At 43.5% G+C, this 25,167-nt stretch overlaps 1 protein-coding gene across 1 annotated transcript in view; it reads left to right on the top strand.

The window, feature by feature from the left end:
• Window positions 1–25,167, top strand: part of LOC126108286 (uncharacterized) — a 365,566-nt gene that overhangs the window by 230,045 nt on the left and 110,354 nt on the right. The window contains exons 4-9 of the mRNA XM_049913510.1: window positions 1,619–1,745; window positions 9,941–10,128; window positions 13,670–13,894; window positions 15,119–15,282; window positions 18,316–18,503; window positions 22,413–22,684. Coding sequence (XP_049769467.1) covers window positions 1,619–1,745; window positions 9,941–10,128; window positions 13,670–13,894; window positions 15,119–15,282; window positions 18,316–18,503; window positions 22,413–22,684 — 1,164 coding nt within the window. The remainder of the gene's footprint in view (window positions 1–1,618; window positions 1,746–9,940; window positions 10,129–13,669; window positions 13,895–15,118; window positions 15,283–18,315; window positions 18,504–22,412; window positions 22,685–25,167) is intronic.

Raw genomic sequence — 25,167 nt, 5'->3', positions numbered from 1 at the left:
ACGCCAGATTTCCACACTCCAAAACATCCCTAGGTCCAATGTTTCCGGTGTGATAGTGAAGTGGAAACGTGAAGGGACACGTACAGCACAAAAGCGTGCAGGAAGACTTCGTATGTTGACTGACAGAGACCACCGACAGTTGAAGAGGGTCGTAATGTGTAATAGGCAGACATCTATCCAGACCGTCACCCAGGAATCCCAAACTGCATCAGGATCCACTGCAAGTACTGTGACAGTTAGGCGGGAGGTGAGAAAACGTGGATTTCACGATCGAGCGGCTGCTCATAAGCCACACATCACGCCGGTAAATGCCATACGACGCCTCGCTTGGTGTAAGGAGAGTAAACATGGTACGATCGAACAGTTGCAAAACGTTGTGTGGCGTGACGTATCACGATACACAATGTGTCGATCCGATGGCAGGGTGTGGGTATGGCGAATGCCCGGTGAACGTCATCTGCCGGCGTGTGTAGTGCCAACAGTAAAATGAGAAGTCGGTGGTGTTGTGGTGTAGTCATGTTTTTCATGGAGGGGGCTTGCATCCCTTGTTGTTTTACGTGGCACTATCACAGCACAGGCCTACATTGATGTTTTAAGCACCATCTCGCTCCCCACTGTTGACGAGCAATTCGGGAATGGCGATTGCGTCTTTCATCACGATAGAGCACATGTTCATAATGCACGGCCTGTGGTGAAGTGCTTACACGACAATAACGTCCCTGTAATGGACTGGCCTGCACAGAGTCCTGACCTGAATCCTACAGAACACCTCTGGGATCTTTTGGAACGCCGACTTCGTGGCAAACCTCACCGACCGACATCGGTACCTCTCCTCAGTGCAGCACTCCGTGAAGAATGGGCTGCCAGTTCCCAAGAAACCTTCCAGCACCTGATTGAACGTATTCCTGCGAGAGCGAAAGCTGTCACCAAGGCTAAGGGAGGGCCAACACCATACTGAATTCCAGCATTACCGATGGAGGTCGCTACGAACTTGTGATATTCAGCCAGGTGTCCGGATACTTCCGATAATGTAGTGTATCTCGTGATACAGATCAAGAGAAAAACAGAATAAAAGCCGCAAAAAATTTTGTTAAAGCAGGTAAATTGTGTGAAATTTAACACGAATTTAGTTGCCGTGTAGATATTGTTCGTGCGGCTGCCGGTGGACATATAGAGCATTTGTAATGGCATAGCTAAAACTTAAAAGATGTTGCGAATATTTTGCAGTCCATCCCATGTTGTACTATTCTTTTTTTTTTCAATAGCTATGGAGTTTCGAAATAAGGCCATTCTTTTTGAAACACCCTCTATACTTCTCATTTTAATCGATATCCTGGAACATCATTTTGTCTTAATCTTGTTCTTTAAACACAGTACCAGTGCTAGAAATGCATTTTCTGCATTTGTAGCCGTTCCCACTAGTGTCAAAATAGAGCCTAGATGAACGGCGTCTGCTCGAAAAGTTAAATTTACGAAGTTATTGGATCGTGTAGGGGCTCGTTTTTCGATAGATGAGAGCGAATTCGACAACTAAGTTTGGTCGTGTACGGGGACGTAAGCTGGGCTGTGTGGGCTGACTCGGCTGTAGTGTGGTGTGACGGACACGTGTGTGTTGCAGGTGCACCTGCCGCGCAACCAGCTGCTGGTGTCTCGGGTGACGCCGCAGATGGGCCTGGCCGCCGTGCTCAAGATGGCCTGCGACGAGAAGAACCTGGACCCCAGCAAGTACGAGCTGCGCCACCCCAGTAAGTAGCCACCGCTGGGATAGCTCTTCTGTTTAGTCCAGCGCACGGTAAAACACCTGGACGCTACATGAGTGGTCGTCAAACTGCGGCCCGAACTAACAGGGGGAGGCCACCACATTGGGGTAACAGATCTGCTTCAAACCTTGTGCACCTTTAAAACAACCTAAGGTGCACTTGGAAGAGCAGTTGAACGGAATGGTCAGTCTTGAAAGGAGGGTATAAGATGAACATCAACAAAAGCAAAACGAGGATAGTGGAATGTAGTCGAGTGAACTCGGGTGATGCTGAGGGAATTAAGACTAGGAAATGAGACACTTGAATTAGTAAAGGAGTTTTGCTATTTGGGGAGCAAAATAACTGATGATGGTCGAAGTAGAGAGGATATAAAATGTAGACTGGCAAGGGCAAAGAAAGCGTTTCTGAAGAAGAGAAATTTCTTAACATCGAGTATAGATTTAAGTGTCAGGAAGTCGTTTCTGAAAGTATTTGTATGGAGTGTAGCCATGTATGGAAGTGAAACGTGGACGATAAATAGTTTGGACAAGAAGAGAATAGAAGCTTTCGAAATGTCATGCTACAGAAGAATGCTGAAGATTAGATGGGTAGATCACATAACTAATGAGGAGGTATTGAATAGGATTGGGGAGAAGTTTGTGACACAACTTGACTAGAAGAAGGGATAGGTCTGTAGGACATGTTCTGAGGCATCAAGGGATCACCGATTTAATATTGGAGGGCAGCGCGGAGGGTAAAAATCGTAGAGGGAGACCAAGAGCTGAGTACACTAAGCAGATTCAGAAGGATGTAGGCTGCAGTAGGTACTGGGAGATGAAGAAGCTTGCACAGGATAGAGTAGCATGGAGAGCTGCATCAAACCAGTCTCAGGACTGAAGACAACAACAACAACAACAACAACAAGGTGCACTACTCTAGTAATTCCGATAAAATCGCAAGAGAAGTTTTACGCGACTGTTATGTAACTATCGACGCTAGTAAATATCCAGCCGGCGAAGAACGAAGCTCCAGAAACAAGAACACCAATCAAGTTCCATATTAAGTAACTGGACGCAATCTATAAGTAATGTTAATCTGGCGATCTTCGTGGTATCACTACAATTGCAAAAAGGCAAACCGTTCACAGATGGCGAGTAGGTCAAAGATTGCTTCATACGTGCATTTGAAGAACTACGACGGTCACTCCAAAAGAAATGCACACTATTTTCGTTAAAATACAGTTTTCATTATGCATGTGTGAAAGTTTTACAGTGTGTAGATACATCCTTCCTGCTTGTTTTCAAACTTAGTTCAACCTGTTCCCGTGAGTGGCGCCGTTACAGCATGTCTTCAAGATGGCTGCTACACTTGACGTTCGTCATAGAATTCCTGTGCTGTGAAAACGAGACAGTGGGAAACATCGACAAGAGGCTGAAAACGGTGTTGGAGATGCTGCTGTCGATTGCAGTACAGCTAGTCGGTGGGCAAGCAGGTTACGCCTTGAAAGTGGGCACGGCAATATTGAGGATTGTCCTCGCAGCTGCAGGCGTCGTAATGCACACACTCCAGACAATGTGCAGAGAGCTAACGAATTGGTGACTGCTGACAGACGCATCACAGTGAACCAATTGTCACGCTACGTTGGGATAGGGGAAGGAAGTGTTTGCAGAATACTGAAAGTGTTGGCGTGAAAAAGGTTTGTGCCAGGTGGGTTCCCAGGATGTTGACTGTGGCTCACAAAGAAACAAGGAAAGCGGTATGCAGCGAACTTTTGGAACAGTACAAGAATGGTGGAGATGAATTTCTCGGAACAATTGTGACAGGTGATGAAACATGGCTCCATCATTTTTCACCAGAGACAAAGAGGCAATCAATGGAGTGGCATCATACAAATTCACCCAAGAAAAAAAATAATTCAAAAACACATCTTCTGCTGGAAAAGTTATGGCTACGGTGTTTTTCGATTCCGAAGGACTCTTGCTTGTGGACATCGTGCCAAGCGGAACCACCATAAATTCTGATGCATATGTGACGACACTGAAGAAACTTCGAGCTCGACTGAGCCGTGTTCGACCACATCGGCAAAAGCAGGATGTTTTACTGTTGCACGACAATGCACGGCCACATGTCAGTCAAAAAACCGTGGAAGCGATCGCAAAACTCGGATGGACAGTAATGAAACATCCGCCTTACAGTGCTGACCTGCCTCCGTGGGGCTATCATCTCTTTGGGAAACTGAAAGACTCTCTTCGTGGAACAAGATGATGAATCCCTTGTGCACACTGCCAAACAGTGGCTTCAACCGGCTGGTCCAGAATTTTACCGTGCGGGTATACAGGCGCTGGTTCCAAGATGGCGTAAGGCAGTTGAGACGCATGGAAATTATGTGGAGTAATGTAAATATTGTTCCGAAAGGATGTATCTACACACTGTAAAACTGTCAAACAGTTGAATAAAAGATGGATTTAAAAAAAAAAATAGTGTGCATTTCTTTTTGAGTGACCCTTGTATTTCGTGATTTTAAAAACAAACTAGAAATCTTGAAAAAAAAATGAAAGATCTGACACTATGCGCTAAAACAGGATTTATACCGCTCTTGGGACAAACTAGAGGGGAAGACATAGTGAGTGCCATGCAGAAATGCCTCGACGATAATAAGATCGATTCAAATAAACTCGTTTAAATAGCAACTGATGGAGCCAGAAGTATGACAGGAAAAAATAAAGGACAACAACGAATCTTCAGAGCAAAATGAACCACGAAATTCTTAAGTTTCACTGCATAATACACCAAGAAGCGCTTTGTGCGCAAACATTTCCGGCCGAAATAGTTGAGGTCATGAATTTGGTAATCAAGATTGTTAACAGCATCTTGTCAAAAGCACTCTACCATCGTCAGTCTAAAGAATTCGTAAACGAAATGGAGACTCAGTTTTCCGACCTTCTCCCTCACAATAAAGTGCGATGGCCTTCCAAGGGTAAGGTGTTGAAATGTTTTGCTTTGTGCTTGAATGAAGTGAATACATTCTTCAATGAAAAAGGCATTAATCACACTGAATTAGAGAACAGTGAATGGCTGCAAAAATTTCACTGTATGGTGGATATGACGGCGAAATTAAATGAGCTGAATCTAAAACTGCAAGGAAAGGGAAACCCAGCCTATATTTTGGTAGAAGAATTGGTTTCTTTCGAAGAGAATTAGTTATTTTTGCAGAAGATATTCAGAGCGGTAAATTACTTCATTTTCAATTTCTAAAGCAATATCGCGATAAAACCAGTGCAACTGTTGACTCGAGTTAGTTCAGCACTGTTATTTAAAAAAATGAAAGATGAATTTGCTGACAGATTTCAGCAATTCAAAGCCAACAAATCCGCTCTAGCATTCATAGTAAATCCTCCCAACACAAATAGTACCGAAATCTACATTGAGCCATTTGGAGTTGATAGTGGATCTCTAGAAATGCAATTGATCGATTTAAAAAGTAAAGCTTTGTGGAGTGGAAAGTTCACAGAGTTGAAAAGCAAATTGGAAGAGTTGGAAATCCAGAAATGTATGTACGTAACGCAACAAAAGTGGACAGCTTTAAAAGAAATGCGGCGAGTTTAGGCACTTATATTCGACGCATGGAATAGTCTTCCAGATTGCTGCAGTGAGGTGAAGAAGTTGGCATTCGGAGTGCTCACTATCTTCTTCGGATCGGCATATTTGTGCGAGCAAGCGTTCTCTTGCATGAATATGATTAAAAGTAAAGTAAGGAGCCAATTAACGAATGAAAATTTAGTCGTGTTTGAAACTTAAAACAAGAATTTATGAGCCAAATTTATCCAAACTTTCTAAAACCATGCAAAGTCAACGCTCCCATTGAATTTGTTTGCTCAATTGTTTGTTATTGAAGTACAGGTGAGTGTTGTAAGTGAATGTTTAATTGTTTTAATATTTTAATTGAATAATAAGTCATAATGTAATAATACCGTATATATATATTTTCTTATGAATGAATAAATTAGATTTTTCGTACAAAAACTTTATTTTTGCAAGTACTATTTATTGTTAGCAAGAAAAATTTTTGTGGCCCTTTAAAAACTTTGAAATTTCATAAATTGTAATTTCTGACTCTTCCGACTCGAAGTTTGCCGACCCTTGGTTTAGTGTACTGTAGCGTTAAAACGAGAGATTTCAACGTGGGAGTCAAAATGGCGGATTGTTCAGCTTGTACTATGGATTTATCAGTTACGTAATTGGCGCGTAAAGCTTCTCTTCGCGATTTTCTCGAAATTGCCAGAGTAGCGCACTTTACTATTTGCACATTACGTTGCTTGAATGGCCTACTAAAGGTGTACAAAGTTTTAACTAAATCCGTGATGCGATCGTCGTGGCCTCTCCTTGCAAGTATTTATTTTTTATTTACTCGTCTAGAGCCGTAGGACCAAATTGAGGAGCAAATCTCAAAGATCTCGGAATACTTCAGTACATGAAATTACAACATAAAAGTAATTACAGATAAAATAAAATGTTTATGAACCCAAAAAAGTCGAATCATAAGTTTAAAGTTAACACAGTCAACAATATGACATAGGAATCAGCTTAATTTTTCAAGGAACTCCACGACAGAATGAAAGTGACCCTTGAGGGAACTCTTCGGTTTCGATTTGGAAGTGTGTGCATTGCTGCTAAGATTTTTGAATTTCTGTGGTTGCTTATTTAAAATGATGCAGCAGTGTACTGCACACCTTTCTGCACAAGAGTTAATGAATTGCTTATCAATTGCAGATTTAGATTTCTGCCTTGTATTAAATGAGTGAAAGCTGCTAATTCTTGGTAATAAGCATATATTATTAACAAGAATATGTGTCAAACGGTTGCTTACTTGAGATACCAATAGAATAGAAAAAATTAAGTCTTCGAACAAGGTCCTGAACATGGGCTTTTCACGACAGTTTACTGTCTACCTGAACACCTAGAAATTTGAACTGTTCAGTTTTTCAGTGAAATTAAAATGTATGCTTTTGTTGAGTTGTGTGTTACAAACTGTAAAAACTGAGTCTTGCTATGATTTAGCATTAGTTCATTTTCTACAAGCCATGCACTATTTGGAACAGGGCCAATGTTGCACACAACATCCATTACTACCAAGCTAGTGTCGTAAGTAAAGAGTAAGATTTTAGGATAACCTGTAACACTAGAGTGCATTTCATTTATAAAACTAAGGAACAGAGTGACCCCAACACTGATGCTGGGTCACTCCCTACCCTCTCACCCTTTTGACGGCACCCTACTCAAGACCCCCCATTATAGTTATTCTCAACACTGTGAATAATGACCTTTTGCTGTCTGTTGTTAAAGTTAAGAGGTGAACCAATTGTGATCTACTCCCCACATTCAGTAATGGTCCAAATTCTGGAGCAATATTTTGTGATCAACACAATCAAACGTCTTAGTATCAAAAAATATGCCTAGTGTTCGAAACCTATTGTTCGATCCATCCAGTACCTCACAGAGAAAAGAGAATACAGCATTTTCAGTTGCTAGACCATTTCTAAAGCCTAACCGTGTACATTTGTTAGCAAATTATGTGACATAAAATGATCAATCATCCTTAGATAAACAGCCTTTTCAGTAACTTTAGCAAACACTGATGGCATAGAAATATATCTAAAATTATTTACATTATCCCTTTCTCCCTTTTATAAAGTGGCTTTACCATTGAATACTTTAATCATTCAGGAAACTGACCATTCCTAACTGTAAAATTACAAATATGGCTAAATACAGGGCTAACATTTGCAGCACAGTACTTAAATATTCTGCTAGGCACTCCTTCACATGTATGAGAGTCCTTAGTTTTCAGTGATTTAATTATTGACTCAATCTGCCCCTTTTCAGTATTAAAGAGGAGTACTTGTTGTTGTTGTTGTGGTGGTGGTGGTGGTGGTGGTGGTGGTGGTGGTCTTCAGCCCTGAGACTAGTTTGATGCAACTCTCCATGCTATTCTGTCCTGTGCAAGGTTTTTCTTCTCCCAGTACGTACTACAACCTACATCCTTCTGAATCTGCTTGGTGTATTCATCTCTCGGTCTCCCTCTATGATTTTTACCCTCCATGCTGCCCTGCAATACTAAATTGGTGATCGCTCGATGCCTCGGAACGTGTCCTACCAACCGATCCCTTCTTCTAGTCAAGTTGTGCCACAAACTCCCCTCCTCCCCAATTCTGTTCAATACCTCGTCATTAGTTATGTGATCTAACCATCTAATCTTCAGCATTCTTTTGTGGCACCACATTTCGAAAGCTTCTATTCTCTTCTTGTCCATACTATTTATCGTCCATGTTTCGTTTTCATACATGGCTACAGTCCATACAAATACTTTCAGAAACAACTTCCTGACACTTAAATCTATACTCGATGTTAACAAATTTCTCTTCTTCAGAAACGCTTTCCTTGCCATTGCAAGTCTACATTTTATACCCTCTCTACTTGGACCATCATCAGTAATTTTGCTCCCCAAATAGCAAAACTCCTTTACTAATTCAAGTGTCTCATTTCCTAACCTAATTCCCCTTCATTACCCGACTTAATTCGACTACATTCCATTATCCTCGTTTTGCTTTTGTTGATGTTCATCTTATACCCTCCTTTCAAGACGCTATCCATTCCGTACGACTGCTCTTCCAAGTCCTTTGCTGTTTCTGACAGAATTACAATGTCATCGGCGAACCTCAAAGTTTTTATTTCTTCTCCGTGTATTTTAATACCTACTCCGAATTCTTTTGTTTCCTTCACTGCTTGCTCAATATATAGATTGAATAACATAGAGGCTACAACCCTGTCTGACTCCCTTCCCAACCACTGCTTCCCTTTCATGTCCCTCGACTCTTATAACTGCCATCTGGTTTCTGTACAAATTGTAAATAGCCTTTCGCTCCCTGTATTTTACCCCTGCCACCTTCAGAATTTGAAAGAGAGTATTCCAGTCAACATTGTCAAAAGCTTTCTCTAAGTCTACAAATGCTAGAAACATGGGTTTGCCTTTCCTTAATTTAGCTTTTAAGATAAGTCGTAGGATCAGTATTGCCTCACGTGTTCCAATATTTCTACGGAATCCAAACTGATCTTCCCCGAGGTCGGCTTCTACTAGTTTTTCCATTTGTCTGTAAAGAATTCGCGTTAGTATTTTGCAGCTGTGACTTATTAAACTAATAGTTCGGTAATTTTCACATCTGTCAAGACCTGTTTTCTTTGGGATTGGAATTATTACATTCTTCTTCCTGAAGTCTGAGGGTATTTCACCTGTCTCGTACATCTTGCTCACCATATGGTACAATTTTGTCAGGACTGTCTCTCTCAAGGCTGTCAGTAGTTCTAATGGAATGTTGTCTACTCCCGGGGCCTTGTTTCGACTCAGGTCTTTCAGTGCTCTGTCAAACTCTTCACGTAGTATTGTATCTCCCATTTCATCTTCATCTACATCGTCTTCCATGACGATAGGTAATCGAAACTCTGACGAATGATGTAGTTCAGTTGTTCCAGCCCGGGGTGGAATTGTGTGATGAAGGGGCTAGGTGTGAGGGATAGTACCACTCTGTGAAGGCCTCGGTGAGACCTTCAGCATATGGGGAAAGGGAGTTATTGTCACTGCAGATACTCAGTCCCCGGGTGGCGAGGCTGCTGGGAGGGTTTTTTTGATGTGGAAGGGATAGCGACTGTGAAAACACAGAACTGTTGCCAGTTGGTCAGCTTAATGTGGACAGAGGTGTGGATGGAGCCATCGGAGAGTAGTAGTTCAATATCAAGGAAGGTGGCACACTGCATTGAACAGTACGAGTTGAACTGGATGGGGGAGAAGATGCTGATGTTGTGAGGGAATGAGAGTAGAGTGCATTGGGCAAGAGTCCAGATCATAAAGATATCACAATGAAACCTGAGCCACACCAGGTGTTTGGGGTTTTCGGAGGCTAGGAAGGTTACCTATGGATAGCGTATAAAGATGTAGCCATAGTAGGGTGCCAGGATTTCTTTGTGTACCTTCACTTCAAAGGAGAAGTAATTGTGTTACAGTTGACAGTGGAAATTGTCATTTTTGAACCATCGCCATCAAACGAGCAAGCAAGCAGCTCTTTTTCTCCATTTCCCCTGTACACACATGGGTTCAATCCTTAGCACAAGCCTCCTGAAGACTGAACCCCACCTGTGCTTTGTTCCAGTAAACCTGGAGGAGAGACTGCGACCGGAGCTGACTCTGGGCGACTACGGACTGACGGAGGTGTGCGTGATGGCGCGCGACGCGAGCGGTGCGGACGCGCTGGCCCTGCAGAAGGAGCAGGAGCGGAGGCGGCGGCGCGCCAAGCAGCAGCACGGCCACGTCGCGCCGGCGCCCCCGACAGTCCGCCAGGTGGGCCCCGGAGGCTGTAAGCTTGTAGGCTACTGCTGCTATTCAGCAAAGTAGGCTTCGTATAAGTACACTTGATCTCAACTTAGGGTGCTGTGTCAGGCAGGTGCAGTGTGGGTGATAACAGTCTGGTCCATGCACAAACTTGAAAACTGGCTTAAACTTTTTGAAATAGGTAGTCTTGTTTAGTGGTACATGGGGGGGGGGGGGGGGGGGGGGAGGGAGAGGCAATGATAGATGGTCCAATCATCCTAATGTAGCTACATCAATAAATAAGCAATTATAACCTCCCATGTTGTACATTTCCTGTTCTTGGGTCCGTTTATGCAGTGTGCACAAAGGGCTCATTCAGAAATTGTTGACACTGACAAGCCAGTGAGGCTTGATCCGTACATCCTGTGATGTCTTAAAAGAGGGGACCCAAAAGAAACTGGATTGTTGTCATAAAAAATTTATTGATGAACCTTTTTTACAAAATTACTTCAGTCACCTTCAAAATACTCTCCATTACATGCGATGCACTTGTCAAGTCTCTTTTTCCCACTGTTGGAAGCATGTTTGGAACTCTTCAAGTTTGATATTGTCCAGTGCCCTTTGTGAAGCTGTTTTTACTGCCTCCACATCGTCATAACACTCCCCTTTTAGCATTTTTTTTTTTTTTTCCCCCATTCGTGGAAATAGGAAAAAATCGCACGGGGCTAGGTCTTGCGAATACGGAGCGTGGGGCATGACCTACCACCTCAGAGACACCAAATAGGGGGTCACTCGTAAGGCCGTGTGTGCTGGAGCATTGTCGTGATGCAGAAACCAGTCACTTGATCACCAAAGTTCCGGGCGTTTCCTCCTCACATCCGCCGGTTAACAGTCTGGCCAGGGGGTACGAATTCCCGATGCACAATTCCACGAACATCAAAAAAGACAATGATCGTCGTCTTCACATTTGACCTCACTTGCCTCGCTTTTTTTGGTCTGGGAGAGTTGGGAGTGCTCCACTGGCTTGACGCTTGCTCGGTTTCTGGGTCATACCCGTAACACCAACTCTCATCCCCTGTAATGACTTTGTTCGAGAAGTTCGGATCACGTGCAATCCCTGTTTTCAAGTCCTGACACACATTCATGTGGACGGTTTTTTGCTCCTGTGTGAGAAGGCGCGGAACAAATTTAGCAGCAACACATCTCGTGCAAATCCTCACTCAAAATCTGTTGGCACTAGCTCCAACTGATTCCTGTCTCTGCAGAAATTTGGTCGATCGTTTGGCGACGATCCTCGTCGATCTTTTGGCAGACCTTTTCAACGTTCTCCTCGTTTCGCGGTGTTGAAGGGCGTCCAGAACGAGCTCGGTCTTCGACACACATCTCACCGCGTTTAAAGTGTCCAAACCACTCGAAAACCTGTGTGCGGCTCATAGCGTCCTCCTGGAAAGCTTCCTGAAGCATTTGGTCTGTCTCCGTTGCAGTTTTTTTAAGCAAGAAACAAAAGTTCACACACACTCTTTGTTCTTTTAAAGTTGCCATAACGACTTCGCAGAGGTAGCCCGCCAACAGTCAGAGAAACCCAATACCACACTTGCACGTTCAGCTCTACACTGACGCTGTCTGCACAGCTGTTTCATGAAGGTCTCTACTAATACCATCTAGCGTGAGAACCCTACACTATGTCTACGAGTGGCAGCGCCCACGGAGTCCGGTTTCTTTTGGGTCCCCCCTCGTATTTCTAAACCTCTCTGAGAGAAAAACTGGAATAATGTTGCCATTGCCAACTGCTGTATGGGTACGGAATGATGCACAACGAGAAAATATGAGGTTCAGGCACCACCCAGTGCATCTCGTTGCCTTAAGATAGTTTCTGAGCACTGTGACATATTGGAACGCAACAGGCACGTGGAACGTACCTGCCTCTGTGTGCACTGGGAAGCCAAATTGTTGGTCGTGAGATTCCTGTTTAACAGACGGGAAACTTTCTTATAGCCCAGGGAGTAAAATTTTGAGGAACATTGTGAATTTGAAACAATCGCATGTCGAATGGTAAGAGTTCAGTCAATGTACGAGGTGCGTTTTAAAAGTCCGTGCAAAGTACGAGAGATGGCACCACCAGCACGTATCGAGGGGATGCACACCAAGTTTCAGCCATATTGGTCTGTTTCTTTGTGTTCGGCGTTCGTGTGAATCAAGGAAGTCGAGTGACTGTCAAAAAATGGATGATAAAAAAATTTCGTGTGGTGATTAAACGTTACTTTATGAAAGGCAAAATGCCTCAGGAGCCTAAAGAGAAGCTTGATAAACATTACGGTGACTCTGCACCTTCGATTAGAACAGTTTATAAGTGGTTTCAAAATTTTCGGAGTGGCCATATGGGCACAAGTGATGCTGAACGTTCTGGACGCCCTGTGGAAGTTATGACTGATATGGTGATGGATGACAGAAGAGTTAAGGTGCGTGAGATTGCTAGTGCTGTGGGCATCTCTAATGAACAGGTACATAATATTTTGCAAAAACATTTGGACGTGAGAAAGCTATCCGCAAGATGGGTTCCGCGATTGCTCACACTTGACCAAAAACGGAATCGTGTGAAGTGTTGCAAGGAAGAATCTGCAGGACTTTAAACGTCATTTCGTCCCTGTGGATGAAACATGGATACATTACTATACTCCTGCGACCAAACAACAATGTAAACAATGGGTTACCGAGGGAGAATCTGCACCAAAAAAGGCGAAGACCATTCCTTCGGCCAGAAAGGTTTCGGTGACTGTCTTTTTGGATTTGCGAGGGATAATCCTCATCGACTATCTGAGAAAGGGTAAAACTATTACAGGTGCATATTATTCATCATTATTGGATCATTTGAAAACCGAGCTGCAAGAAAAACGCCGGCGATTGGATCGCAAAGAAGTCTCTTTTTTTTTTTTTTTTTTCCCCATCAAGACAATGCACCAGCACACACCTCAGCAGTTGTGCTCGTAAAATTAATGGAAATGGGATTTCAACTCGTTTCACATCCCCCCCTATTCTCCAGACTTGAATCCCTCGGACTACTATTTGTTCCCCAATTTGAAGAAATGGCTGTAGGGACAAAGATTTTATTCAAATGAGGATGTAATTGCAACAACTAATAGCTATTTTGCAGACTTGGACAGTTCCTATTATTCGGAAGGGATCAACAAATTGGAACAGTGTTGGATGAAGTGTAGAAGTCTGAAAGGAGACTGTTGAAAAATAAAATAGGTTTACCCCAAACATGCAAGTAGTTTTTATTTTTGCACGGACTTTTCAAACGCCCCTCGTATGGCATTCTCTCCTGGAACCTGAAGCTAGTTTGTAATGTTAAGTACACCTGTACCAACACGTATGTAACTTCCGCCAAAAAGCTTTAGTCAGTCTTAAGTTATTGCTGGATATTAAACAGTACGGCTTGCAGAAGCATTTCACTTCAACGCCACGAAGTGTTCCCCTGTATGTTGCAATGTAACGTAGTGTGTTAGACGGCCCGCTCCTGCTGCTTTGCGAGGCGTCCCCCGTAGTGAGCTAGCCCCGCCCTTCCTCACAGACGGGGACCGAGGTGAGTGCCATCACGGGCAGCGTATCGTCGGGCAGCCTGGGCGGGAGGTCCAGCTCTCCCGACTCGGCTCCCGCCGCGCCTCCGCCGCGCGCTCCCGCCAGGAAGAGGCGCCCGGCCCCACCTCCGCCTGCCGTGACCACCGACAGTGCCGACACCAGAGGCCGCGATAAGCGGGACTCTGCAGTGGTGATCAGTAAAGCCAGTTCCAAGCAGGTAAGCGGCACTGAACCTCTCCTGTATTCTGTAGGCTAGAGCAACTTCCGTAAAGTTAATGTATTCTGCTAATGTAGGGCTTTTAGTAACAAATAACATTTTGTTCTGTATGAAATTAGTTTTTTATAATATGTTTGTTTTTTTATGATATGTTTGTTTTTTAACGACACGTTTGTTTTTTAATGACACGTTTGTTTTTTAATGACACGTTTGTTTTTTAATGACACGTTTGTTTTTTAATGACACGTTTGTTTTGTAATGACACGTTTGTTTTGTAATGACACGTTTGTTTTGTAATGACACGTTTGTTTTGTAATGACACGTTTGTTTTGTAATGACACGTTTGTTTTGTAATGACACGTTTGTTTTGTAATGACACGTTTGTTTTGTAATGACACGTTTGTTTTGTAATGACACGTTTGTTTTGTAATGACACGTTTGTTTTGTAATGACACGTTTGTTTTGTAATGACACGTTTGTTTTGTAATGACACGTTTGTTTTTTAATGACATGTTTGTTTTTTAATGACACGTTTGTTTTTTAATGACACGTTTGTTTTTTAATGACACGTTTGTTTTTTAATGACACGTTTGTTTTTTAATGACACGTTTGTTTTTTAATGACACGTTTGTTTTTTAATGACACGTTTGTTTTTTAATGACACGTTTGTTTTTTGTGCTATTCTCTCCTCCCCAACCCACCTCAGCACACCCTCCCCATCCCACCTCTGCATTGCCCACCGTCGGTCTCATACCTACCTGCCTAATGCTCCCCTGCCCCTACTCGCAGCTCCCCCTTCCACGACCTCCATCCCACCTCCACAGTGTCCACCCAACCCCATTCCCACCACTGCATATCTCTCTCTCTCTCTCTCTCTCTCTCTCTCTCTCTCTATCCCCCCCCCTCCCCTCCATCAGCTCTCCTGCACTCCAAGCGAGCTGCTCATCCTTTCCATCCATCCCAAACCTATCACCATGCCAATGCATCCATCTTAAAAGAATATTTATTTTCAAAAGCTAGGATTTCTATGTTCTAGGTGCTGTTTTTGTTGGCAGTGCTGTATATTTTTAGTACTGAAGTTAATACTGGCCAACTCTTTTGTCTCTGTGTAACTCCAGGAGAATTTCATAAAATTGTGTGCAGTTAACAGAGAAAGTTCTGCAATTAAATATGTACTCGATTTTACAGAGAGAATTCAATTTGGGCAATCCCGTTACATTGCAGGTCGTGTCGCACCACGACGGGACTGCCCCCACGGTGACCCACTCGCGGACGTCCTCCGACAGCTCCGGCTACCACGAGGCGTCCGTGCTGAGTGACGGCCCCGACACGCACCCCGGCGACAAGACGATTGCCGCCCGGGAGATGCCACCTCCGACTAGCAACAGGTGACTGTTCTCCCACACCATTTTCCTCTGTTAGAGTCAGATGTTACACTGTTTCTGACATCAGATGAAAACTGCAACAGATTTGGTCACTACTCACTAGGCACAAGAAATTGGAGGAATATGAGCATTTTACACGGGTAGCTGTAAAGTTATACTACAAATAAAATTGCTTCCTCTTTTTTTTGGCACGGGTTCGCAGCAGCAGTACACATTGAAAGTTCCGAGCCGTAAAACTGCCACACGCCACTAGGATTTCATTGTATATCACAGCTAGGGGCATGTACTTGCAAAGGAAACACTAAATATGTAACTTTATTTTTTCTGAGTGATAATTAAAACTTCATGATTAACTGTCACAGATGACAAATGCAAACCTCAAAAAATTAGTTTTTTTGATGCACAGAGGAAAAGTGTCTGAACGGAATTCTCCCTCTTTCCGTACGAATAAAATACGGACAGTCTTCCTGTGAAGTGATTTGTGGTGCCAGTTCGAGGTCCTGCTACAGGCAAAATGGGCAGGTGCCCTGTTATCAGCTGCGGGAAACACTTACTGTGGTGTAATGTGCCGGGGGTTAAAGTTCCTGGGATAAACGGTCATTCTCACTTTGAATGTTGCACAAAACCACACAAACACAGAGATGTGGGCTAGCTATCCTAGGACTGCACGATCACGTGATCCTCAGCAGTAATTAAAGTTTGTAGACTAACTGTCGGACTCAGGGTGTACCACGATACAGCTGCCCAAATCGTCACCGAACCCCTGCTACATTTCACTCGCGACGTATACTTGGCCAGGAGTTAGAAACAATATGAAACGAGACTAACTCCTTGCCAGATGACTCTTCCTTTACTCCACAGTCCAGATTTTATGGCTTTGCCACCAGGTTTTCCTCTTAGGGGCATTTGCGTCACTGGTTAGTGGTTTTGGAATGCGAGCTCTGTGCGACAGTTGTCCTCTTGTCACTCCCACTGCCAGTTACAGGTAGAATACTGTTCATTCTTCACTCCGTTGGGGACCCAATCACACAGGGAGAGACAACTTGATCTCGTACAATCCAAATATATCTCAAACTTCCTGGTAGATTAAAACTGTGTGCCGGACCGAGACTCGAACTCGGGACCTTTGCCTTTCGTGGGCAAGTGCTCTACCGACTGAGCTACCCGAGCACGCCTCACGCCCCGTCCTCACAGCTTTACTTCTGACAGTATCTCGTCTCCTACCTTCCAAACTTTACAGAAGCTCTCCTGCGAACCTTGCAGAACTGGCACTCCTGAAAGAAAGGATATTGCGGAGACACGGCTTAGCCACAGCCTGGAGGATGTTTCCAGAATGAGATATATTGTTTGTCGAGCACTGTAACTTTGGGCTGCACTCTTTGTAACGAATGCACAACACAATTGACATAATCGTTGAGTCATTTAGTGGCACTCCAGCTGTGTAATCGGCTGAAATGTACTAAAACCTATTGTTGAAATGTTGGCCACTCAATTAAAATGTCAGAAGTACAAACACCGGAAATCCACTCTTGGAATATGCCAAATGAGTTAAGATGTGCGACACAGCTTTTGCAATTGGGTGTTTATCAATTTTAGTGGTGTTACTAGTTACTTTTACGAGCGTAAATATGACCGATTGTGCTGCGGCTGTTCGAAATTTGGCAGTACGATATCGGCCAGAAAAGTATCTCTGCCTGTGAAATTTGGTCAGACTGATTATGTGTGTGTCTCTCAATTTGAATTTTCGCTCGGGTAGTTGTCCTCTAAACATCGCCGGTCTCGTAACCGTCAAGATGCGGCCAGTTGTTGTTCTCGTGAGATGACGTGTAGTTTTGGAATTGTCACTCTCAAATAAATTGGCAATACTGAACTGCTGACACTGATACAGTGTGCAAAGCTTACGTGGGAAGAATTTTTAATTATTTCAGCTGAACACTCTAAATTCCATTGTGCAGCGACGGCATTGCCACTGCACAAAACGCACACCACGGAAGCTGAGCCACAACTCCACTACTGTCACACTCTGTTTTCGCCGAGGAGGTGACAGTCGGTGTAGGTGTATGGGACGGGCGGCGATACTAAAATATGCTTTTGAGGAAGTAATAAAAGACCTATTAGTTTGATTCAAAATAAATAGGGACATAAATTAGGACGGATATATTGATGTCTAAGTATTTCATTTTATTCCTAAATTGTAGTACTTGGGTGTACTAATTTAAAAAATACCCATGTAACAACTTACATGGTTATGAGATGATATAAGCATAACTGAAATGGGGAATGTGATTTTTGTAACAAAGCCTCTTTTTTTTTTTTTTCCCCCACTCTTGGATTGTGTCTTTAGACTTATGCTGTCTTCTTCGCCTCTATACCAGTACTTGAGCCATTTTTACTGTTAGATGAGTATAACTTAAAATAAATTTAATACTGTGGATACTTTCACCATTTCAGAGTTAAGTTGCAAGCTTTTTAGTAATATTACAGTATTCTACAACTAACTACAGCCTCAGCTCCACCAATCAGAATGCAGACAAATACATTAGAATAACTCCCTTCACCCATGTAACTATACTACCATCAAAGTGCTGTCTGCATCCTTTTGACAAGCTTCTAACACATTCAAGTGTGTCCCAGCTGTTCAGGGTGGGCAGTGAAGTCTTTCCCTGATTCCACACTTTTATTTCTAAGGACCTATGCTGGGTACACTCTCACATAGGCTTTCTTCCTCTACCAAAAACAGTAGGTTCACTTCGCCAGAATCACTCAGGTGCTGAAATAGTGGTTCACAGATATCGCTATTTAACCACTTGTGAATGCTTTCATCACCTACGTCTTTGCAACCAGAAATTTATATTCTGAGTGTAAGTACCTGTTCCAAATTACAGCATAACATCCACACTTGGGTGCGGATGATCTGTGAGCCGTATAATCCGCTTGTATTCTTCAGTACTCTCTGTGAGGTGTTTTATTATTATTATTATTATTATTATTATTATTATTATTATTATTATTCTCTATCTGTCTCTCTGCTTCCAGCACCCTGCCACGAAGAAGCAAACTGCCACCGGCTACAGGCACATCGGCAGCCCTGCCGAAGCGGACCGGCCCGACTGTTGGCAACTCGGTGCCACTGTCCAGGTCCGTGTCCAACCTGGCGACCGGCGTGCCCGGCAGAACGGTGCACGGCGAGCACAGCACTTCTACGTCCTCGCTGTCTTCCACAGGTGCCGTACTTACGTTGCTCATTCTTCGAGTAATCTCTTGCACCCGTATTTGTAATCCTGATATTATTCGTGCACTCCTCGAAAGTGTGGGGGCTGGTGGACCGTACGCTAGATAGTGACGGCACCGTTTCCCCTGTGTTTGGAACTTTAATTCGTCGTAGTTCACCCTATTCTCACGACGTACGCCGAGGTGACGAAGGTCGCGGGATCCCTCCTAATATCGTGTCGGACCTCCTTTTGCCAAATGTAGTGCAGGAACTCGACGGTACGTGGACTCGACAAGTCGTCGCAGAAATATCGAGCCGTGCTGCCTCTACTGTCATCCGTAATTGTGAAAATATTGCAAGTGCAGGATTTTGTGCACGAACTTACCTCTTTATTATCTCCAATATACCGTATTTACTCGAATCTAAGCCGCACTTTTTTTCTGGTTTTCGTAATCCAGAAAACCGCCTGCGGCTTAGAATCGAGTGCAAAGCAAGCAGAAGTTATGAAAAATGTCGGTACATGCCGCCACAACTAACTTCTGCCGCCGAATATATGTAGCGCTACGCAGGCATGTTTTGTAGGCACAAGGATAAATACTGGCGCCAAAATCTCAGCGTCAGTAAATAAATTTAAAAAAAAAAAGTGGAAGACGAGCTTTTTTTTCTCCGCCGCGAGTTTCGACCACTGCATTTTCATACATTATCCAACAAAGTAAATACGAATTCCGTATTGTTCATCTTCGAATGTAGCACAATTTCAGTGTACTACGAAAATCAGACTGGTAAGACTGTTTGGGATGTTTGTCAATATGGCCAACTCTACGTTAGTACGTTCTGAATTTTTTCCTATCTGTGAGAAGAGATGGTTGCTAATAGGAACCTGATGAAATTTGAATCATATACAGTAATCTCTTCACCATAAGAATTATACGAATATAAACATTTTGCCATGTATTCTTTCGTGTTTGCTGCTATCTCATTTAAATCCTGTCTGCCTAATAAACTACGAAACTAGAGTGAGACAACAGCAAACGCGGAAGAATATACGTATCGTGTCATGTTTATATTCGTATTATTCTTATGCCTAATAGTGATACAGTCAGAAATGAAGCACGGCAAGTGACTAGATTTTTAAATCTAAAATGACTCTAATTTCTGTGCAGAATTTGATGTAATAAAGAAGCGACCGCAAAGATTTTCTAACGGAGAAAAATTTTCGCCTAACTTTCGTTCAGAACATGTTCTATCATACGCAGTCTATTATGTGATTCTTGTTGATCATTATCAAAGAAAGCAGCAGTGTAAGTAACAACAAATTGCGGTCTCTTGCCATTGTTTCGCTAATGAGACGATTCCTCTCTTTTTTTTTTAATTGTACGCGGCGGTAGTGCGCACAAAAGCAAGCCGTGCCGCGAGCCGCGACAGGCCGTAAACACGCACTATCAGAATGCGACAAACAATGCATGACACAGTGCAGTAATGCATTTTCAGCTTAAGAGTGATGCAAACACCTATAACAAAGAAAACGGCAATTATCAGATCATAGCAAAATAAGCAATCGATTCAAACCAGACGAAGCACGTGAAAAAGGAAGGGCACCCGTATAAGTACGGACGGAGCGCCTGACGCATAGCAATGGCTACGTGGTAAAGCTTAACTGCTAAGCTTAGACTCGAACCAAACTACTGTAGCTGTATCGTCATTCATTCGACCTAAATTGTGTCTCATATTACAATGGACAAACTTTGTTTCGATTTGGAGGTGCGGCCTAAAACTTTTCTCTCCCCTTGAATTTCGAGTCTCAAATTTCAGGTGCGGCTTAGATTCGGGAATTTTTTTTTCCTTTATTTCGAGTCTCATTTTTCAGGTGCGGCTTAGATTCGAGTGCGGCTTAGATTCGTGTAAATACGGTATGTCGCACGGGACTTGTGGCTGGCGATCTGGGTGGCGAAATCGTTCGCCTGAATTGTTGAGAATATTCCTCGAAGCAATGGCCCGGTGAGTTGTCGCACTGTCATCTGCAAAAGTTCCGTCATTGTTCGGGAACGTGAAGTCCGTGAATGGCTGCAAATGGTCTCCAGGTAGCCAAACGTAACCATCTCCAGCCAATGTTCGGTTCAGTTGGGCCCGAGGACCCGCTCCGTTCTGTGTAAACACAGCCCACAGCATTATAAAGCCACCACCAGCTTCCATAGTGCATTGTTGACAACTAGGCTCCGTGGCATTGTGTTGTCTGTGCCACACTTGAAACCCACCATCAGCTTTTACCAACTTGTCTGATCGGGCCACAGTTTTTCATTCCTCTAGGGTGCAACCGATACAGTCACAAGCCCAGGAGACACACTGCATGCGATGTTATGCCATTAGCAAAGGCATCGGTTGTCTCCTGCCACAGCCCATTGCCGCCAAATTTCACTGCAGTGTCCTAGCAGATATGTTCGGCGTACATCCCACATTGATTTCCACGGTAATTTCACACATTGCACACATTGTTACTTGGCTGTTAGCACTGACAAATCTATTGAAACACCACTCGTTGTTAAGTGAAGGTTGTGAGTCACTGCCTTATTTGTGGTGAGATGTAATGCCTGAAAATTGCTAACCTCTGCACATTCTTGACACTGTGAATCTTGAAATTTTGAATTTCCTAATGATTTCTGAAATGGAATGTTCCATGCCTGTTGATTCCTGTTGTGCGGCCGTAACGATGTCAGAAACGTGTTTACTTGAATCACGTGCGTAAAATTGTCAGCTGTGAAAATGCACTCTCCTCTTATACCTTGGGTAAGTGGTACCACTGCCATCTGTCTATGTGCATTTTGTATCCACTGATATTCTTCACCTCAGTGTAATTGTAAATTATATGCACAAACCTTCCTCATGAATCGGTCTATTCATCAGTAGAAACTATATCAAAATCCGTTGTGTAATTTCTGAGATTAGCTGTCTCCTGCAGACAGAAATCTTGGCTGACGAATTTTAATTTATGTATGAACAGACAGACATAAGAAGAAGAAGAAGAAGAAGAAGAAGAAGAAGAAAGAAAAAGCAACTTTGATTGTTCGTTTAATATTGTGTGTCTTTCCTACTTACCAGTTTTAGGAAACAAAGGATAGACTGAAATTTTAAACATAGTTTGTTTTTACCTAGTAGTCTTGTTTACATTTGTCTGTTTATAATAGAAGGAAACATTCCACGAAGGAAAAATATATACCTAAAAACAAAGATGATGTGACTTACCAAATGAAAGTGCTGGCAGGTCGACAGACACACAAACTAACACAAACATACACACAAAATTCAAGCTTTCGCAACAAACTGTTGCCTCATCAGGAAAGAGGGAAGGAGAGGGAAAGACGAAAGGATGTGGGTTTTAAGTGAGAGGGTAAGGAGTCATTCCAGTCCCGGGAGCGGAAAGACTTACCTTAGGGGGAAAAAAGGACGGGTATACACTCGCACACACACACATATCCATCCACACATATACAGACACAAGCAGACATATTTAAAGACAAAGAAACTCTTTGTCTTTAAATATGTCTGCTTGTGTCTGTATATGTGTGGATGGATATGTGTGTGTGTGCGAGTGTATACCCGTCCTTTTTTCCCCCTAAGGTAAGTCTTTCCGCTCCCGGGACTGGAATGACTCCTTACCCTCTCCCTTAAAACCCACATCCTTTCGTCTTTCCCTCTCCTTCCCTCTTTCCTGATGAGGCAACAGTTTGTTGCGAAAGCTTGAATTTTGTGTGTATGTTTGTGTTAGTTTGTGTGTCTGTCGACCTGCCAGCACTTTCATTGGGTAAGTCACATCATCATTGTTTTTAGGTTTACATTTGTCTGTGGTGGATATAAGTTTTATAGCCTTTTCTATATGAAACTGTCAGTTGTGTGCGTAACTCTGAAAAATTGTGTCACCTTGCAGGGCGAGGACCTCGTAAGAAGAAGGCAGCTCCACCCCCACCGCCAGTAGCGGTGGCCCCTGCGGGACCTCGGGCTGCGCTGCCGGACAGGTCGGCGGCCACTCCCGCACCGTCCCCGGCGGAACCTCCCACTGTGGACGCGACTGCCGAGAGCCGGACATTGCCGCGTCCTACGGCTCCTACCGAGAACGCGGACGCCCGCCGGTCGGCCAGAATCGAGGAGGAGGAGAAGGAAGTGCCGAGCCCGGAGAGGCGGCCGAGTTCTGAAGCTGGGGTTAGTGTCACACTTACTATGGATAGATAAAAAAAAATTTCAGACGACTGTCAACAGCATCAGTATACTTGGAGAGAAGCACCGTAAACATTGTGCTGTCTTAAAACACACGCATCATTAAAAATTTTGCATCACCCCTGTCCCCAGAACTCCTGAAGATAGACGTTGACAGTGGATGTTGTATCACACACACACAGTCCCTTTGATTGTTCAGAGAAGTCACTAAACCCACCCAAGATGTAAACAACCATACACGAGCATTGCCTATTAGACGGAGGGGGGGGGGGGGGGGGGTCCGACAGCCGATCAGTTCATTATTCTTCCACCAGGAAGGAGGTACACGGCTCATGCCTAGACGGTCAATACCGCGACCGATCGCGTCTGGGTACCAGGAAAGGATCTCAACAGTGGAAGTGTCTAGGCTTCTCGTAGTGAAGCAAAGCGATGTTGTTCAGACGTGGAGGAGATACAGACAGACAGGAACTGTCAATGACATGTCTCGCTCAGGCTGACCGAGGACTACTACTGCAGTGGATGACCGCTACCTATGGTTTATGGCTCGGAGGAACCCTGACAGTGCCACCGTGTTGAATAATGCTTTTCGTGCAGCCACAGGACGTTGTGTTACGACTCAAACTGTGCGCAGTAGGCCACATGATGCACAAATTCACTCCCCGTGTCCTTGGCGAGGTCCATCTTCGCAACCACGGCACCGTGCAGCACGGTACAGATGCACCTAACAACATGCCGAATGGACCGCTCAGGATTGGCATCACGTTCTCTTTACCGATGAGTGTCGCATATGCCTTAAACCGTACTATCGTCGGAGAAGTGTTTGGAGGCAACCCGGTCAGGCTTATCACCTTAGACTCGCTGTCCAGCAAGTGCAGCAAGGTGGAGGTTCCCTGCTGTGTGTGGCATTACGTGAAGCCAATGTACACTGCTGGTGGTCATGGAAGGTGCTGTAATGGCTTTCCAATACGTGAATGCCATCCTCCAACCGATAGTGTAACCGTATCGGAAGCATATTGGTGAGGCATTCGTCGTCGTGGACGACAATTCGTGCCCCCATCGTGCACATTTTGTGAATGACTTCCTTCAGGATAATGACATCGCCTGACTAGAGTGGCCAGCATGTTCTCCAGACATGAACCCTATAGAATGTGCCTGGGGTAGATTGAAAAGGGCTGTTTATGGACGACGTGATGTGCCAACCACTCTGAGGTATCTAAGCTGAATCGCTATTGAGTAGTGGGACAGTCTGGATCAACAGTGCCTTGATGTACTTGTGGATAGTATGCCAGGACAAATACAGGCATGAATCAATACAAGAGGATGTGCTACTGGGTATTAGAGGTACCGGTGCGTACAGCAATCTGTATTACCACCTCTGAAGGTTTCGCTGTATGGTGGTGTACAAAGTGGTTTTCATGAGCAATAAAAAGGGCGGAAATGATGATTATGTTGATCCCTATTCCAATTTTCTGTACAGGTTCCGGAACCCTCAGAACTGAGATGATGCAAAACTTTTTTTTGTTGTGTGTATATTTATTCACAAGCGGTTTCGATCTTTGATCGTCTTCACAGTGCTGGCACAAAAATGGAAACAAAGTGAAAACTGTGAATATCATCACAAATTACATGTTTGTGAGAATTATTAGATGTAAAAATTAAGTGTACTTCCAAAAAAAATGTGACAGCTCTACATGTCACTTAACCCGAAAAGATTCCACAGCTTACTTCCAAACACCAGAAAAAGGTACTTATGTCCTTATACTGGCTTAATCAAACCCAAAACATTTAAAAATGAAACATCCAGTATGTGTTGTGCCTGATCAGTGGTGCCGAACACTTACTGCTGTCACGTGGTTTCATTTTTCAATGTTTTAAAATGATTTAGACCTGATATCTGGAATGGTGCAATAAGTGGCCTCTAAAGACAGAAAAGAGTGAGGTGCTCCACAAAACTAAAAGGGTTCCATTAGATTTTGCTTACATGAAAAATCACACACGTGTAAAGGCTGTTGATTCAACAACATACCTAGGAAATAAAATACTGAAAAACTAAATTGAAGAAAAAAAAATCATTTACACACACACACACACACACACACACACACACACACACACACACACACCAAATGAGAAACATCAAACCCAACAGAAACAAAAGACAGATAAACACACGACAACAATTGGCAGCAATACACACAGAAAACACACACATTGATCACCAAATGGAATTGAAAGTGAAACGTGTGATGTGACAAATGTGTATGAGCAACGCCAGATTCAGCTAGCTGGAGTATGTATACCAAGGAATACATCTCCAGGAACACACGTATGTGGTAGCAGCGCTGGAAATCGTAACACCGAATGATACATTCACAATATGGAACTTTTGCAACAGAAGTTGCTTCTAATCTAAAAAGCAAGAGAAAAACACTACCAAATGGAATATAGTAGCATATTATATCTGTCTC

The sequence above is a fragment of the Schistocerca cancellata genome, chromosome 11, assembly GCF_023864275.1.
Source record: "Schistocerca cancellata isolate TAMUIC-IGC-003103 chromosome 11, iqSchCanc2.1, whole genome shotgun sequence".
Taxonomy (NCBI): domain Eukaryota; kingdom Metazoa; phylum Arthropoda; class Insecta; order Orthoptera; family Acrididae; genus Schistocerca; species Schistocerca cancellata.
This window is presented reverse-complemented; position numbering and strand designations above follow the sequence as displayed.